We start from the raw sequence: 17,029 nt of genomic DNA, 5'->3' as shown, positions 1-17,029 counted from the left end.
CTACGCAAGAAGTGCGCGCCCTCGTTTCCTTCGCTGATAGAGGCCGCCTAATGTGTTGCTGGTAAGTAGTTAATTTAGCTACCTGGATAGCTCTTTCATTGTGAATGCCTCTTCAATCGCCTGCAACAAAGAAATGCATGTCACATACATTTTAAGATTTATTTCTAATGCATGTCAAAATATGTTAAAATGGGCAGTTTCATATATTCAGTAATATATTTCGAAGATGATAAGAATACTAATATCGATTGTTTACATTTAATTTAACCTACAAATAACGAATAAACTTCAGGGACACGTATGCCACCACACCAGTAAAATAATGTTCTTGTTAAATCCTACTGTAGGATCATGACAAGGATGAATATAGATCCAAGGGGGACGGGTTGGACACGCCACAAGAATTGCTAACACAATCGTATAATGTAAAATATACTAGTGCTGCAAAACTGTGAAGACACACATATTATAGCTAATACTTTAAAAGCCATCTTATTGTTGCTCTTCTATCTAGATCGAGAACTCATTCGCATTCAAAGAAAGCAGGCCATCTAGTGGCTACCAAGTTATACTGCCATAATAGTACTAGATACATACAGCGGCATGCTGGTATAGGCTTACTAATGCATGCATAATTGTTTCTAAGCACTACTGTTCTCGGTTTCCAGTGAAGGTCATCAAAGGAATATTATGCTTGGAGAAATTGGAGAAAAGCACCAATTTGTTTCCTCCTGTAGTTGTAGAATGGGATTTAAATCAGCCAGGGTCCACTGTGTTACCACTATATTAGCACCACCTAGCTACTGATCAGGCATGCACAGTTGTTATCAGTGAGGAATGCTCATCTGCAAGAACACTACGTGGCCGGCCGTATTGAAAATAGTCATTGCCCAAGCTGTTGCACTTTTTACACAGTACAACAGCTATGTCGGTCAGGTGGCGTTATTGTGATGCGATAGCACAGTACACACAACGAAAACAATCAATAAATAGATATTTGTCTATAGGATTTGTCTATGTACCAATTTATGTCTGAAACAAATATATAACCTGGAGAGACACGCCTGTGGAAGACTGTAAGCAGCACAGACGCTTCTTTCTAATGCAGGGGGACCCGTAGGGACATGTATTCTCAGTGTAATTGTTTGTTGTTGTGCTTATTTGTGTGCCACCACCCCTCTCTCTAAACACTGAAGGCTTGCCTGAAGCTATCTGGGTCGCACCTCCCCGCTTGACTGCGCTTGTTGTTCCTCCCTTATCCTTGGATAAAGCTCCAGCAGTGCATTTATTAGCAGAACAGGATCCTACCCATTCACGTCCAGTCATTACTGCTCCTAGCTGTATGGGAGTGTCTGTGTGTGGGCGACATGGCATTCATCTAATTACTGAAACAAGAGCCTTTGTCAGTGCTGAAGCATGTAGAATGTTAAAAAAGGAACAGTACAATTCATAACACCATTGAGAAATGCAAGAATAAATAGATCAGTTCTCTCACCACCCCCCAGTGGGGTTAAAGTGTTGGTACACTTCTTTGCTTGCCAAGTAATGCTAGACACAATAGAGGAACTGATTAATTTTGAATCTGTAGCAGATATTTCTGCCATTAGCAATTCATAATTTGGAATTTATTTCGAACAAACTATAAATATTGTCATTAAATTATACTGCCCTGAGCAAGTAGTATAATTTGCCATAACCTGGCATTGTGATTTTGAAAAATGACAGCTTTTGTGCATAACATAAATGTCACTGTCATCTATCCTCAGCACCTCGTACTTGTGTGCCTGACACTACATATTCTGTAGTGATTATCTGCTTTAATCAGCATGCAAGTGATAGGTTTGACGTGTTGTATGTTTAGAGATGCTCTTCTGTATACCACTGTTATTTGTGTTACTGTCACCTTCCTGTTAGCTTTGACTAGTCTGGCCAGTCTCCTCTAACGTCTCTCATTAACAAGGCGTTTATGCCTGCAGAATTGCTGTTCAGTTTTTTAGTTTTTTTGCACCATTCTTTGCAAACTCTAGAGACTAGTGTGCGTAAATATCACAGATCAGCAGTTTCTGAGATATTCAAACCATCTTGTCTGGCACCAACAACCATTTCACAGTCAAAGTCACTTAGATACATTTTTTCCCCCATTCTGATGGTTTAACCTGACCCATATCTACATGGTTGTATGTATTGCACTGCTGCCACACAATTGGCTGATTAGATAATCACATGAATAAGTAAAAATGTTAAAGTGCTCGGTGAGTGTATATATATTGAAATTCAGATTACATTCACTTATTGGGCATTCATCATACTGAATAAGGCAGGTGAGTGTAATATCTCACCGTAAAAAGGTATTTACGCATTCCATCGAAAAATATAATATTGTGCATAATTTCATACACCTACATTTCATTCAATTGTGCTTTTTCAGACACTTCTGAGATCAAATGGGCCATAGCCTGATCCACTGAATTCCCTCTGAATGAGTTCTCAGAAATTGTGTGCCTGTTTTGAACTATGAAATGGAATTTTACCAACATGTGCTTTAGCACCGCAACCAGCCACAAGAGGTCTCCCAAAGATTGCATTGCAAAGAACGGGCTGAATTTCAAACTCTGACCATTCCATTTATCCATAACCAAAAAATGAAAATAATAACTGTGGGTATTCACTAAGGAAAATTAAATCATATGAATAAAGAAAGATTCATGGATCATGAAACATTTATGATGGCCAAACACACCCTATATACCACAAATGCAACCAAGTGCTGTCTGATCCAATTTAATTGATAATTTTGTTGTTGGCTTACAAAGGCATGGCAAAAATAATTAGATTAAATATACTTTTTTTTCATACATTCCAATATTTCTTCAACAGTACACAGTCGCTAAAATACATTGTAAAGGTTTTTCATTTACAGATTTTCTCTGAAAGCTGTATTGCACAAACATTATCTTTGTTACCTGTGTATTTGTAATGGTGTACTATATGGGATGGATTTGGCATGCAAATGTGGGTGCAGTCTGACTTGTATGTTCTGCATCTTTCTTATTGTGGTTATCCAGTGGTAAAACATGCGGATTATTATTATTAGGTATTGCCATGGTTGCAATAAGAAAACAGCAGTTGGATGCTGGACAAGAATGCCAATATGGCAGGTTCTCCAGACACTGTACTGGTTGATAATATAGTCAGCAGGTATGAATAATGTATAGTTGCTACATTAGTCATTTGTGTGTAAAATTCTATTTTGTATTTTTATGTGAAATTGCTACTGTTGGTGTCTTATATTTAGGATTTATTCGAAGTCAGGGCTTCCTAGCTCCTGGAGATCAACAGTCCTGTTGGTTTTCACTCCAACAGCAACAAAGCACATCTCATTTAACAGCTAGAGATCTAATTGTGTATTATGCCAATTCGTAGAATGAGGTTAGGGTTGAATTTAGGGTTGAAATGAAAATTTACAGGACAGTAGATCTCCAGGAACAGGGTTGGATAGACTGTTCTATATGTAATCCTATTCAATTTCTATGATATGCAATGTACCACTTTCAGAACATGCATGAGGAAATTCCCACATAATCACCACAAAAATGTACAATGTTGGATTATACATTATAAGTGGGGCTGTACAACCACTTGAATGAACAGATATGAGAAGGGGAAAATGAAATGGGCCCTCATTCAAACAATTAAATTTTCCTCTTGTTTTTATCAGAGGAGATTGTCAATGCTATTATATTGCCTCTGAGGTGCTGAATGACATATTGATTCTTAAGAATCCTTGCCTTTCATAGCAATATCAGCTTTTCCGTTTAATTGAATTGAATTGAATTGAATTGAATTGAATTGAATTGAATTGAATTGAATTGAATTGAATTGAATCAAAACACAATTTAATTGATTGCATTACCCACTGGTGTAAAACGGCACAAAAGACTGATTGCATGTTTAATCATTATAGACAAACCTTTATCTGTTTGCCAATAGATTTGTTGAGACAAACAAAGCTTTGTGCTGAAATCATCCCTTTTGCATTTTGCATCTCCCCTCCCATGGGAAAATGAAAAACAAGACATTTCATGGACTTATAATATGCCAGACAGCTGGAAGTACCTGGGCCCCAGCAATTCTTTTTATGTTAATATACAATGAAGATTAAAAACAGATACTGTACAGATACAGATGCTTCCTATCCCTTGAAATTCACATATTCACATTCTCCATGTCTGTTTCTGCATATGGCTGTTATTATGCTCTGACGGAGAACTTTAATATCTTGAGGGTTTGCATCCATGTGACCTGACTCAAGATGGTCACAGATGATAGCTTGCCACAGAGCAGAGGAGGAAGTGGGGGGATATTACCGCCAATCAACCAGCGGCCGGTCGTTAATTTAGCCATCAGACTTGGCTGAGTCGGACCACAGGGCCTCAGCTGCAGAGGGCCGCAAACCACAAACCCCACAATCCCCGCCAGAGCCACTCTCGCCCCAAGTGCTGAGATCTAATCACTGGCTGTCCCGGTCTCCAAGATATCTGACAGCTCTCTTTGTGCCGGCGCCTCACTCCTGGGAGGTGACGGACTTAAAGCGCAGGGGCATCAGGCCAAGACGCCCCAAAAAGACACAAAATCACAGAGCAAGCCTAATGACAGGGCGCCGCAGTGTCATTACCCATGAGGCACAGCTTGATGAAATTACAGCAATCAGACCGATGTGTGAAGGCCCCACCTGTAAAGGAGAAAAGGCAAGAAATAGAACAGACGCACTAGATCCTTCTTTTCCATGTTTACATTTGTATTAGCTTAACATTTTGATATATCAAGGGTCCCTAAACGTTCGATGTGAGAGCTATCAGACTCCATTAAATCCCACAAGTCCATTGCTTTAACCCAAAGCATAATTCACTTAAAAGAAACCACAGGATCATATCACAAACTGAAGATCCCCAAGAATCCTCTTGGCTATGAGCGGCCATGTTTGATGAAGAACTGCAAACGACCAGATTCTGTAACTGTGTTACTTCCCAACACAAAGCAAGTATCCCCTGTACATTTAAATGAAGTTGTTGTGGTTGTGGTCATTATGGATATAAATCTATTTTTAAAAATAGCTGTTTAATGTTAAATTTTTCAATTTATGATGAATTGCTATGTTAACAATTGAATTATAATGCAAGTTCTCTCGTGTGACCAAGTTGAGTAAATTGGATTGTACATAATTGTATATAAATTGGACATTATACCATATTTATGTTTTATCAATGCATAAATCAATGTATATAGGCAGTAGGCCAAACAATCTAAATTGAATTTCAATTTGTCATATAGTATAACCTTTTAAAATTAAGATCCTAAGAACAACACTCCATGGGGCACAACCAAGCAAATTGCCATTCTCTAATGATTAAAGCACCATCATTTGTCATTCTTGTCAGGCTAATATTAAGGTCCAGACAAGGTTAGTTCAGGACAGCTGGGCAGCATTGTGGTCTTGTACTGTCTGTTGCAAAGCTGCTCTCTCCTGAGTGTTTGGTGAACCACAAACTCTTAGCAGAAATGATTCTGCATGTACAGATGTTCTAATGAATGTAAATATAAACTTATGTATTTTAGTAATTAGCACACTTTATTAAACAACAAAATCATTGAGCCTAACTGATGCTAACTTTACACCAAAACCAACCTTTGGCTAATCACAGTCCAGTCAATAGATTAAGCTGGAATAACCAGTCATAAAGTCAATATTGCACTCAGTTCAGAATTCAATACCTGTTATAACAACAAAACCTTTGTGTTGTGCTGTTGATGAAACAATGAAACATATCCTTTAGAATGGGAGAGAGAGAGAGACAGTGAGTGATAGTGTGTCACTTTACATTTGCCATTTTATGTAATATGTAATCTGCATCAGTCTGCCATCTGATTAGCATGTGCTTGTGTATATATCACTTTCATAGTCACATACAGTAAGCGCCTTACAGGGCTGCATGGTTCAGTCAACCAATTAGCCTGTGTTTGTTTATGTATCTCTTTCAGGGTTGATTTCATATCCCTCTGCTGCTCCTTTATGCTTTGTGGTTTCTAGGTATAAAAGCAATGAAAAGTACCTTTAAATTCATTACGCCGTTCAGTCCAGGATCACTTTAATAGCTTTGTCATTTCTACATGAATGCTTTCCTTTGTATTCCAGTATTTGTAGTCTGGACAGGGTTGTATTTTATGGACATGACCTGACCAGGCATTGTACATTTGAATGCTCAATACAATATAGCATGATTGGTATAGCAACATACCAGAAATATACTACGATACAAGATACTGAGTGCACTGTGGTCCCACAGACTCTTTTTTTAGAGTGTAGCATCATGAAGACAGGTTTAACATTGGTATGATTTGCATGTTCACGCCTTATGTATCACCCCCTTTCTTAACACAAGCTAGAAGATGACATGCCAAAATTAAATGCCTATTATTCTTGAACCCTTTTGGCTACAGGCATAATCCTGGTGTCTTCTGAAAGGTAACCCTTTGGGGTTTGTTTCCTAAGTTACTAATTACTCAAAGTATTACTAGATCAAAGATTTTTTTTTTTGAGTGCATACAGATTACTGTGATGGTGCGTTGCACACTTAGAAACACAATGGAGCCACAGCCAATACTGGAAAAATCCCCTTTCAAATTTGATGACAATATTACCAAGAATGAGCATTCTACACTGTTTTTTTCTAAGCTATGTCTAAGCAGTTTTTAGAGACTCCAAAAGGACACATGGAAACTAAGTGATATTATGGGTCTTATGACTTGTAAAATACTGTATTTTGCTTACTAAAGTATACAACACTTTTTATTGCACTGTCACCCTTTCCCTCTCCTTGTGCTGTCCTCAGATGACAAAGGGTCGAGAAGATTGTAAAAAATAAGAACAATAATAACATCTTGTATACTCATGTATTCACTGAGGTCCATTGATTGACGTTTTTGTCAAATACCCAACAGCCATCAACAAGTCTAACACTTTCCACAATTTCACGCTATTTATTATTCAAAAGCAGGCTTGCTCCTTATTTATAAGCATACTGAATAGTAATACTATATTTTGAGAGCGTATTTAGATGATCACTGACATAAAATGAGGTTACAACAAAGAAAATGCGCTCTATATGTGAAATAGCTACAGTTGGTGTCATATAAAATATGAATTTTATTTAGGATAAGTCAGGGCTTCCTAGCTCCTGGAGATCAACGGTCCTGTTAAGCTGTTTTCACTGTCTTCCTCAGAAATAGTCACTCGAGAATACTCAAGAGGCTAGGTCCCCAAACGAAGATAAATTCTCAGGGGTAAGTGAAAAATGGACATTCCATCAACGTCTCTCCAAGTAAGCATGTTTTTAGAATTGCAATATTATGAATTTGGTTTGCTGAACCCTTGCTGTGAAAAGGACACGGACATTACCTTATTTTGTGTAGTGTATGGATTTCCAAAATACAGCGAAGGTGAGCCCCCTCCACACTTGTTGTGCCACCCACATGTTAGAAAATAAGGAACAGTTGTTGCTAAAGCAATGGCATCTTAAAATAGGCTATGCAAAAAACCCACACTGGCCCAACCCTGGGCCGGTGAGACTTAAGGGGTTAAGCTCCGTTACTGTAACCCTTCTTTTCATAACAAAATGTGAGTGATTAATGAGTGTTATATTAAACATACATACAAGGCACACATACATGGCACATCCTCCTCTGCTCTGTGAGAGATTGTTATTAGGCCCTATTTTATGCTATGCTGTCCTTTTTTTTGTTGTGTAAAGACTAGGATTATGTTGTTGTCATGCTGTAACCAACAGGTGTAGCCAAACCCCAGTTAAAGGCATACTATGCTGGATTTTCACCTTGAAAATATTATAAAGCAAATATGCTCAGTCATTACTATGATAGGCGGCACGGATGGTGCAGTGGGTAGCACTGCCGCCTCACAGCAAGGAGGTCCTGGGTTCGAATCCCCGTCGGCCGGGGCCTCTCTGTGCGGAGTTTGCATGTTCTCCCCGTGTCTGCGTGGGTTTCCTCCGGGTACTCCGGTTTCCTCCCACAGTCCAAAGACATGCAGGTTAGGCCGATTGGAGAGTCTAAATTGCCCGTAGGCATGAGTGTGTGAGTGAATGGTGCGTGTGCCCTGTGATGGACTGGCGACCTGTCCAGGGTGTATTCCTGCCTTTCGCCCAATGTATGCTGGGATAGGCTCCAGCCCCCCTGCGACCCTGATCGGGATAAGCGGGTTCAGATAATGGATGGATGGATTACTATGATACACTGGCAACTTGTGACTGTGTTCACTTCTGCCCAATACCTTGTCTATTTGTATTTGTTATTCTAAAAAGAGATTAGCCTTAGTGGCTAACTATTAATCAAGTGGCTGGCCAGCTTTCAGTAAACTTAAATCCACTGGTGTTAGCAGCAGTGACTAGCATCACCACTAGCTAACATTTAGCTAAAGTTAGCTGACTAAATACAAACATGAGCAATGTCAGTTAAATAGCTTAATGGTAGCTTAATGGCTTGTGTGGAAAGCAACATGTTTTACGAATCATATTAGACCACGGTTTCTTACATAGCTTATGCTATCACAGCGCACAGTCATCTGCAAAGGAGAGGCGAAGTTGAGAATCGGACATAGATATTTGTATGTAAACACAGGAGTGAGAAATCCTGCATATGCCTTTAAGACCCAGAAAGCATGAATGGAATGTGCTAATGTTCCCCCAACGCATTTGTACATTCCCAAGGAACACTACTCCCAGCTTCCCTGTAAGACTTGACCCTTCAATTGAAATCTCTTGGTCTCACAGGATCATATTGTCAATGCGAATGAAGTCATATTGATTATCTGTCTCAGATGGAACAGAAGAATACACACAATGTATGTCTTAATGGGCCAATCACTCAACTAATTAAATGGCTCTAGGGTGATGGACTAGCTGTTCAGCAAATGGGAGCATCAACTTCAGCCACTTTCCTTAAACGTGATACTGATTACAAAGTGGTAGACATACATGGCAAAGGCTGGGAAAAATTAAGCTAGATTCTACATCGCATACTATTTATCAAACTGTTATTTCAATGCAGGGCTACACTCTCAAAAACAAATTCATGTGATAACCAATCTTCTTGATTCCATTGGTTTTGCCTGTGAAGACTGCATTTGTGTTAAAAAAGATAAACCAACATGAAGACCAGAGAGCTGTCTTTGGGAGAAAAGCAAGCCATGTTGAAGCTTAGAAAACAGGGGAAATCATTGAGGATAGCTTGTACAACAACTTCGAATGTCCTGAACAAGAAAGAAACCGCTGGTGTACTGAGAAACAGATATTGAACAGGCAGACCAAGGAAAACAACAGCAGTTCATGACAAAACATTGTGAGAGATTTGCAGGGGTGAAGGTATCTCAATCAACCGCTATACCATAAGATGCAAACCACTCATCAGTAGTAAGAATAGGAAGGGAGAAATTACAATTGGCAAAAAAGTGCAGAGATGAGCCACAAAAGATCTGGAACAAAGTTTTATGGACTGATAAGACCAAGATTAACCTCCACCAAAGTGATGGTGAAAGAAGGGATCTGCTCATGATCCAAAATGTACAAGCTCATCTGTGAAGCACGGTGAAGTAAGTGTCATGGCTTGGGCTTGCATGGCTGTTTCTGGAGTGGGCTCACTAATCTTTATTGATGATGTAACTTATTAGAATTAATTCAGGGGTCTACAAAATATTATATCTGCCAACTTGTGGAGAAAAACTAATTGCGAGGAACTTCATCATGCAGCAAGACAATGCCCCAAAACACACTGCCAACCCAACAAAGGACTTAATAGGGAGAAAAAGAAGAGAAGATTCAGGGAAAAACCCCACAAAACTAACAACTGAATGAGGCTGCAGTAAAAGCCTGGAAAAGCATCACAAAAGAAGAATGCAACAGTTTGGTGATGTCAATCAGGGTCACAGGCTTGCTTCCAATTATTAAGTGTTATTTACTTTCATTTATTAAATACTCTCTGTTCCAATACTTTTGCTCACCTAAAGATTTGGTGATCTGATACCAAAGATGTTATGTTCTAAGTAGCTTAACATATCTCGGTGAAAATACCAGGAAATAAAAGCTGAAATTCTGAACTTGTGTCTTGTGTTCATCTTTTTATCTCAACCCCAAATGTATTCAGTGTATTGCAAAAATAAAGGAATTGGCCTTGCTGTTCCAATACTTTTGGTGGGGACTGTATGTATTTATAATTGACATTTTATTAGGCTGCTGAATATAAACAGAAAGAAATCATGCTACTTTGGAAATATAGGGTGGGGTTAGTATTGATATAGCTGTGTGTGTGTTTTGAATAGTTATGTGGTAAATCAAGGTCTTGCTTATAAAAGCCATTGGGGTTAGGTTCCCTCCATCCATTTGATATACACTCAGTGAGCACTTTATTAGTTATTTATTTATTTTTTACTAAAGAGGTTTGACACATTGTGTCTTCAAAGATGCTCTTCTGCATACCACTGATGATATTCAAACCACCCTGTCTGGCTCTAACAGTCATTCCTCGGTCAAAGTCACTTAGATCACATTTCTTCCCCTTTCTGACATTTGGTCTGAAAAACGGCTGAACCTATTGACCATGTCTGTGTGATTTTATGCATTTTGGTTCTGCCACATGATTGGCTGATAAAATATTTGCATTAACAGGCTGGTGTACTGGTCTACCTAATAAAGTGCTCAGTGAGTGTATGTTATGGAATGGAAGGAGTCACAGAGATCATTTTGCATCACAATGTATTTAATTCCCTTATTTTACATAATTACATACAATTTGCAAACACATTGGAAACAATAACAGACCACGTCCATTGATAGTTTCCTGACCACAACTAACAAGTGTAATTAAGCAAAACTACAACAACACAAATCACCAAGACGCTTAGACCTTCCTTTTGCTTTCACATGGGTGATAACAAAACTTTTCTATGAATCCTGAGCAGCCATCACTCTTTTGAGAGGACTTGTCATTTCCTCTACAATGCAGTGCATTTTCAACTATGACGCACTCCTCTACGCAGCTAAAATATAAATAACGCCACAAATAACACCAACAATGTAAATCTAGAGCATGTATGATAATAAATAAAAAAAAACGGATTAGTCCTTTCCCTCCCCCACACCAGTCCCAACACCATCCTTAGCTGAGAGTTGAACTCCTCTTCTAAAAGCTACTGCATTGTGTCATGCCTATAGACCGCCTCACGTTGGCCATATGAGCAGAGGCACGGGGGTTTCTCTGCCCTCTCAGGGGAGGGGTTACGAGTTGAGCTTCAGACCCAGGCACAGCGCAAGTTCGTTCTTCTGGATCTTTCCGTCTCCGTTGACGTCACAGTGACCCAGCAGGACGTGACGAAATTTGTCCAGGTCAGTGCCACTGATGCTGGGCTGGGGGACCAGAAGAAGACTGGAAATCACCGGCTGCACTGGTGTGGGTGACCTGCATACTCAACACCTCAGGCGATCTGAACATGGTGCTTGTGAACATCTTGTGTGTATGTAAGCTTACATGGTGCAGAGTTATTGGCCTTTGACTCACCTTCACTAGCTCCATCATATCTTTAACAAAACCATCCACCTCTGGCCCTTCTAAAGCTCCTGTCTTACTCTGAAAAACAGAGGATTATTATTGTATTTCTTGGCCAATACATCAACTCATTAGTCTGTGAATAAATTATATTAAAAAAACACAAATTAAATGAAAAACTTGGAATGAGAATCCCAGAACAATTTGAGCAGTCATATCTTACAACGTCATAATGGGCAAATATCTTCTCAAAGTCCCGCTTCCTGTCCTCCTGGCTGCAGGCCTGAATGGAAGGAAGAATGGAGGCAAAGCAAACAACATAAACCGCCAGTTTTATGTATTAAAAACATGATTACATTTTAGTTTAAATACAAGCAAGTAACTGAGTGCTAATACAGGAAACACCCACATTGTGTTTTTTGTTGTATGGACCAACAAAGCTTAATGTTGCAGAACATGCACAAGTTCTACACTACATTATACAACTTTAGTAGACAGCTCAGGTCCGCCAACACCGTGTACCTTTAAAAATGTGTAAAATAGCAAATGATAAATTGGTCAAAATATAGGCCTACATAAAACTTACATGCATTTCAAACTTAAGCAGAAAGTTTTCTTTGAGTGCAAGAATCCTGCAGGAGAGAAAGGCAATCAACAGATTACACCGATGTAGATTCAAAAGGTTCCGTGAATAAAGCTGAATTATGTGAATGAAAAACACTTTTTAAAAAACAGTTTTTTTTATCTCAGTAGTTCCGTCTGTATCAGAAACTAGGATGATGTGTTTGATTATATCAGTACCTGGCTAAGTCGTTCAAATCCAGCCGGCCATCTTTATTTTTATCGAACATTTTCATCTGTGAGGAAACAAAAGACCAAGTCAACTTTGCTCTGACTGAAAATAATCCACAAAACAGAAATAAAATCATTGAAAAGAACTGGAACTGGAGTCGCACTCTTAAAATATATTTTAGAATACACAGTAGAATTGAGAGGTAAATATGTATATATGTGCCTATAATGACGTATGTTTTTACCCCCTTTATCCCCTGCATGAAGAGATCTGAGGCTTAAGTGACCTCATTTTATCACAGTTTATGACACACAAGGACTGAGTCAAGAAAGGTCACACTGCAGCCACAGAGAGGTGGTGAGACCTCATGGAGACTACGGACTGCATGCTTCTGATGAAAGGTCAATCCTGCTGTCCAGATGTGCAATGCTTAAGAGTGCTGCAGCAAGGAAGAAATTCAACCTCATGTGAATTTGGTTATAAATTGACTGAGACTTCCTTCACCATTAATTCTGTGGATAAATTGATCGGTGGAGACTGACTATATTAGCTGTCAGATTGTATAATATAAGTCATCATGATAATTTTGTCTTAATTGGAAGCACATCAAGCTCTCTTGAATTGCCCAAAGAACTCTTCACACCCAGTGAATTCATCATGCGCAATCTCCCTGAAGAGGTCATCTCTTCCAATGACTTGCTTAGCTCTACTGTACGTTGCCATCAGACTAAGTGAAGCCTTGTTTCTGAGTGGACAACTTGGAAACCAGCCACGAGCAAAGGGGCAGGAAGATATTACCAGGGCATCTGTGTATTCCTCCAGTTTGTTTGGCAAAACGACCTTCTTGTGTTGTAGGAAGAGGTCTTGAAGGAAGCCCTGTAACACAAAGATCGGTGGAGAGAGGAACTGCTGAGATAAAATGTGCACAGAAACAAATTACTGTGATAAAACAGCATTTGAAACTGATGTTATTACGTTCTACCTTCAACTCCACTGCTGATATGTATCCACTGCTGTCAGCATCATAGTTTCTCCAGATCTGTGGACAAAGTAGGAATGTGACATACTGTCTAATGCCAGTCATGCAAAAAAGGTAGCAAGAAAAGTTTTAAATTTGCCAAAACAACACTACATTTAAATTGGTATGGTTTTTTACATAAACTAAAATGGGGAGAACTGGGCATTGAATGCTTTCCCCCCCAATACACTGTCGATACAGTAAGTATCTATCATTTTAGCCATTAGCTCACCCTCATGAACTCTACGCTGTTGTCCAGTGGTGTCTCCCTACGGAACAGCAACAGGAAGTTCTCATCCTCAGGAAGCATAGTCTTTGCCAGCTGGAATGCAGCATTGTTCAGGTGAATTATGGATTGTTCAGGTGAATAGATTTTCCTGAATAATAAAATAATTTTAAAAAATCTCTGGACAAACCTAAGACTAGTTGTGCCACTACTATTCTCCTCTTTGCTGGCAATAATGTTTGTTTGGCTTTCATAAAGATGGCACCAAACACTAATTGCAGCCTTGGTTTCCAGTAAGGATAGGTTTATCTTGAACAAAAGACACAACTGTGGTCATGGGTAGAAAAATTGCATACATCAACCAATATCACAACAGTAATTTAAAATTAAATTCTGTAGAAAGGCAATTAATAATAATTAAAGAAATAATAATACATCCACTGTACACATAGGGTACAGAATTCGGCTGAACAGCTGAGCTGAGAATTATAAGGTTCTAACTGACATTCTTTTAAACATGTAAATACATGTTTGACATTTTATAGAAAAATACTGTTGACAAGTATGAAAAAATGCAGAATTTACAAGTCATATCTGCTTGGAGCCCATACACTTTGGAATATTTGAAGCTCAATATCTCAATACTCTCAGAACGCAGATAGAATTTTATAATTCTCAGCTATCATGTAAACTGATTGTTTTGAACAAAATGGTGTAGAAAAGGCAGTTGCTATTGTGTGAAAGGTTTCCCTCTGGTGTGTAGAGGACTGCATGTGGCACGTAAAAGAATTACGGAAAAAATTATGTTGTGTAGCCGCTGCATTTGCCTTTCCTTTAGCCCTGTTTTAGCAAGAGATGCAGTATCACAGTGAATTTACAGATAAAGCCAAGTACCTCCTGGATATACAGACGTCCATCTGATGTGCTGTCATAGGTTGACATGAACCTCTTTTTCAACTGCTGGACCTTCTCCTCGGTTATCTTGTTCTTAAACAATGGAATAAGCAAATGAAAAGCCACAATTCAAATACATAGCTGTCTACCCTGTTTGTACTGTATGTCTATGTGTAATAAACTATGTTTGCCAATGTAAACATTTTTCTGTAAACTAATTAAAAAGGTTTCCTTCTTTTAAAAGTGAATAATATTTCAGCATGTTGAAAAGGAAAGAGTGAAAAGTGAAAGTGTTCAAACACAATCTATCATCAGGTCTGGCGTCAATGCTGGCAGCTCTCGTTATTTAAAAAAAATAATTCTTGCCTGTAAGCAGACTGGAAAAGGTATTGACTGCTTTACTGACTTAAAACTATTAATTCAGTTTTCAATAATTAAACTCCAAGCGTACCTATGTAACTCCCCGAAGAACATTATAAAAACAGCAATCTACATTAATTTTATTATGAAATCACGTGCCAGTATCGTGTCGCCTAAAATGTCATTTAGCGTTGAAATGAACACTTATCCTTGTCCTAGATATTTTACATTCACCTATGTCATGTAATTGGAAATGTTTGATAAACACTATAGTAATAGGTGGTAATTATGAATTTACTTACGCCTGCACTCGTTTTCTTCGCCAGGTGTCGACAAAAGTCATCAAGTTCTTTCTTCTCAATATAACCATTATCTGTTTAAAAACAAACTCCCAACTTGTTAGCGCAGAGTGCATATGAACACCATCCTGTAAATAGGTTGCATCTGTAATAGATTATCTGAAAGTTTATTTTAAACATTCATTTGACTTTAAAATTGATCAAACAGACGAGGAAATACACGAATACATATGTATGAATAAAACCCGTATAGCCTACTAATGTAATAATCATTAGTAGGCCAATCAATAGTAATGCCTACCATCAATATCAAAGTGCTGCCATATCTGTAAAAAGCAAGCTGCGTCCAGGTTGGCGAATGTGCTGTCCATGGTACTTAATTATAGTTCTAGTGAGCCAGCTCAAGAGTTGATATAAAGTTTACTTAGGCACCTGTTACCTCCGTTTGCCGTATAAAAATGATTCGTCTGAAGCCTGCCCTGCCACTTTTCGTAAACTCTTGGTAATTTAGTCGCAGGAATGTAACTCCACCTCCGCTCCACATTAAAGGAAGTCTTAGTTAACCATGACGCCTACATGCAAAATAAAGCAAAGCACCGCCTTGATAACTTCTAAAAAATATGAATTAACAGAATAATGTCGAATTCTAAATTGGATCATTGCATTGCAGATTAACATGTCAACGCGATAAAATCTGTTAATCTTTCATTACAATTCGTCGTAATTTCCTTCCATGAATTATTTATATATGATAGCACTCACAAAATCGCAACACAGCTGAACAATATATGAAGGTGAACCATGCTAATAATCAGTTGTTAAATAATTAATGATATTGTGAAGCTGAACAGACCTTGTTTTCACTGAAAGATGTATTGCGATTGGTCGTTTTTCTTTTTTGCAGCTCCAACAGATTGGATGTTTGTTCCTTTAAAAAATCGGGTGCAAATACAAATTGCAGGTGGTCCAGACGGTTTAATCCACTTAAAAAACAAACAAACAAATTTGTTTTGGGTTTTTTTATTTATCACAAACCATTCGAAGCCATTTAATCCATGAATCTAGTAGTACTAATAAATAGATTTCTATCAACTGCAGATTCTAAAGTGATTACTGTAGGGAATAATTCTTATAACTCTATTGAATGAGATTAAGACTTACTGAAACGTCCCTAACAATTTTCACTTCACTTTTCATGTCAGTTAGTCGAATTTAGAATATACGACAGAACTTAATCCTGAATTCAGATGATATTAAGGGGTAAAAACAAAAAGCTATATTCTGGTTCCACCTTTATGTTGATGTGAAACATTGCTTAATTACAGAATCAATTCCGCGTGCTTGTAATTTGTGTGTAAACACATCTCCCCCTGGTGGTTATATTTTGTTACCACCATGTATTTAATACATTCTAGTTTCATATCAAATATTGGTCGGACGAAGCGATATATTGTCATGCTGGATAAGTTGAGAAGCTAGGAATCCATACATTGACTTGAACTTTACCAAATGCCACAGAAACTGACAAGATTGAACCGATGTTAGTCTGCATGGTAACACTCGTTAATTCACTGCACTCTCAAAGTTCATTTCCTTTCATTTTAATGAATAAATCGAGCTTATTTTGCTTTTTTATATTATTTGTTAAAATTGTGTATAAAGAGATAGCCACTAATGTTCGAACACTTCTAACATTTAGTGAAACAAAAAGTTTACGCACGAAAATTGACCTCATATATTTCTAATAGCATGATGAGTTATTTATGGTATATGATAGAATTGCAGACAGTGGACCCTAAATATACTTTGGTATATATACACACAGAGAC

General features: G+C 38.2%; 1 protein-coding gene across 1 annotated transcript; it reads right to left on the bottom strand.

Moving 5' to 3' along the window:
* Positions 1-10,803: 10,803 nt before the first annotated feature.
* Positions 10,804-15,645, bottom strand: LOC133137536 (secretagogin-like). Its single transcript, XM_061255865.1, has 11 exons — positions 15,502-15,645; positions 15,204-15,274; positions 14,542-14,634; positions 13,654-13,743; positions 13,386-13,442; positions 13,202-13,279; positions 12,412-12,467; positions 12,197-12,242; positions 11,834-11,893; positions 11,623-11,691; positions 10,804-11,471 (listed from the first exon to the last, which is right to left on the bottom strand). Exons 1-11 carry the CDS (start codon positions 15,569-15,571, stop codon positions 11,343-11,345), a joined length of 819 nt encoding a protein of 272 aa, XP_061111849.1. The 5' UTR covers positions 15,572-15,645; the 3' UTR covers positions 10,804-11,342.
* Between the last annotated feature and the right edge of the window lie 1,384 nt (positions 15,646-17,029).

The sequence above is a fragment of the Conger conger genome, chromosome 9, assembly GCF_963514075.1.
Source record: "Conger conger chromosome 9, fConCon1.1, whole genome shotgun sequence".
In the NCBI taxonomy this organism is placed as follows: domain Eukaryota; kingdom Metazoa; phylum Chordata; class Actinopteri; order Anguilliformes; family Congridae; genus Conger; species Conger conger.
The sequence above is the reverse complement of the archived record's forward strand: the minus strand, read 5'-3'. Positions and strand labels throughout refer to the sequence as shown.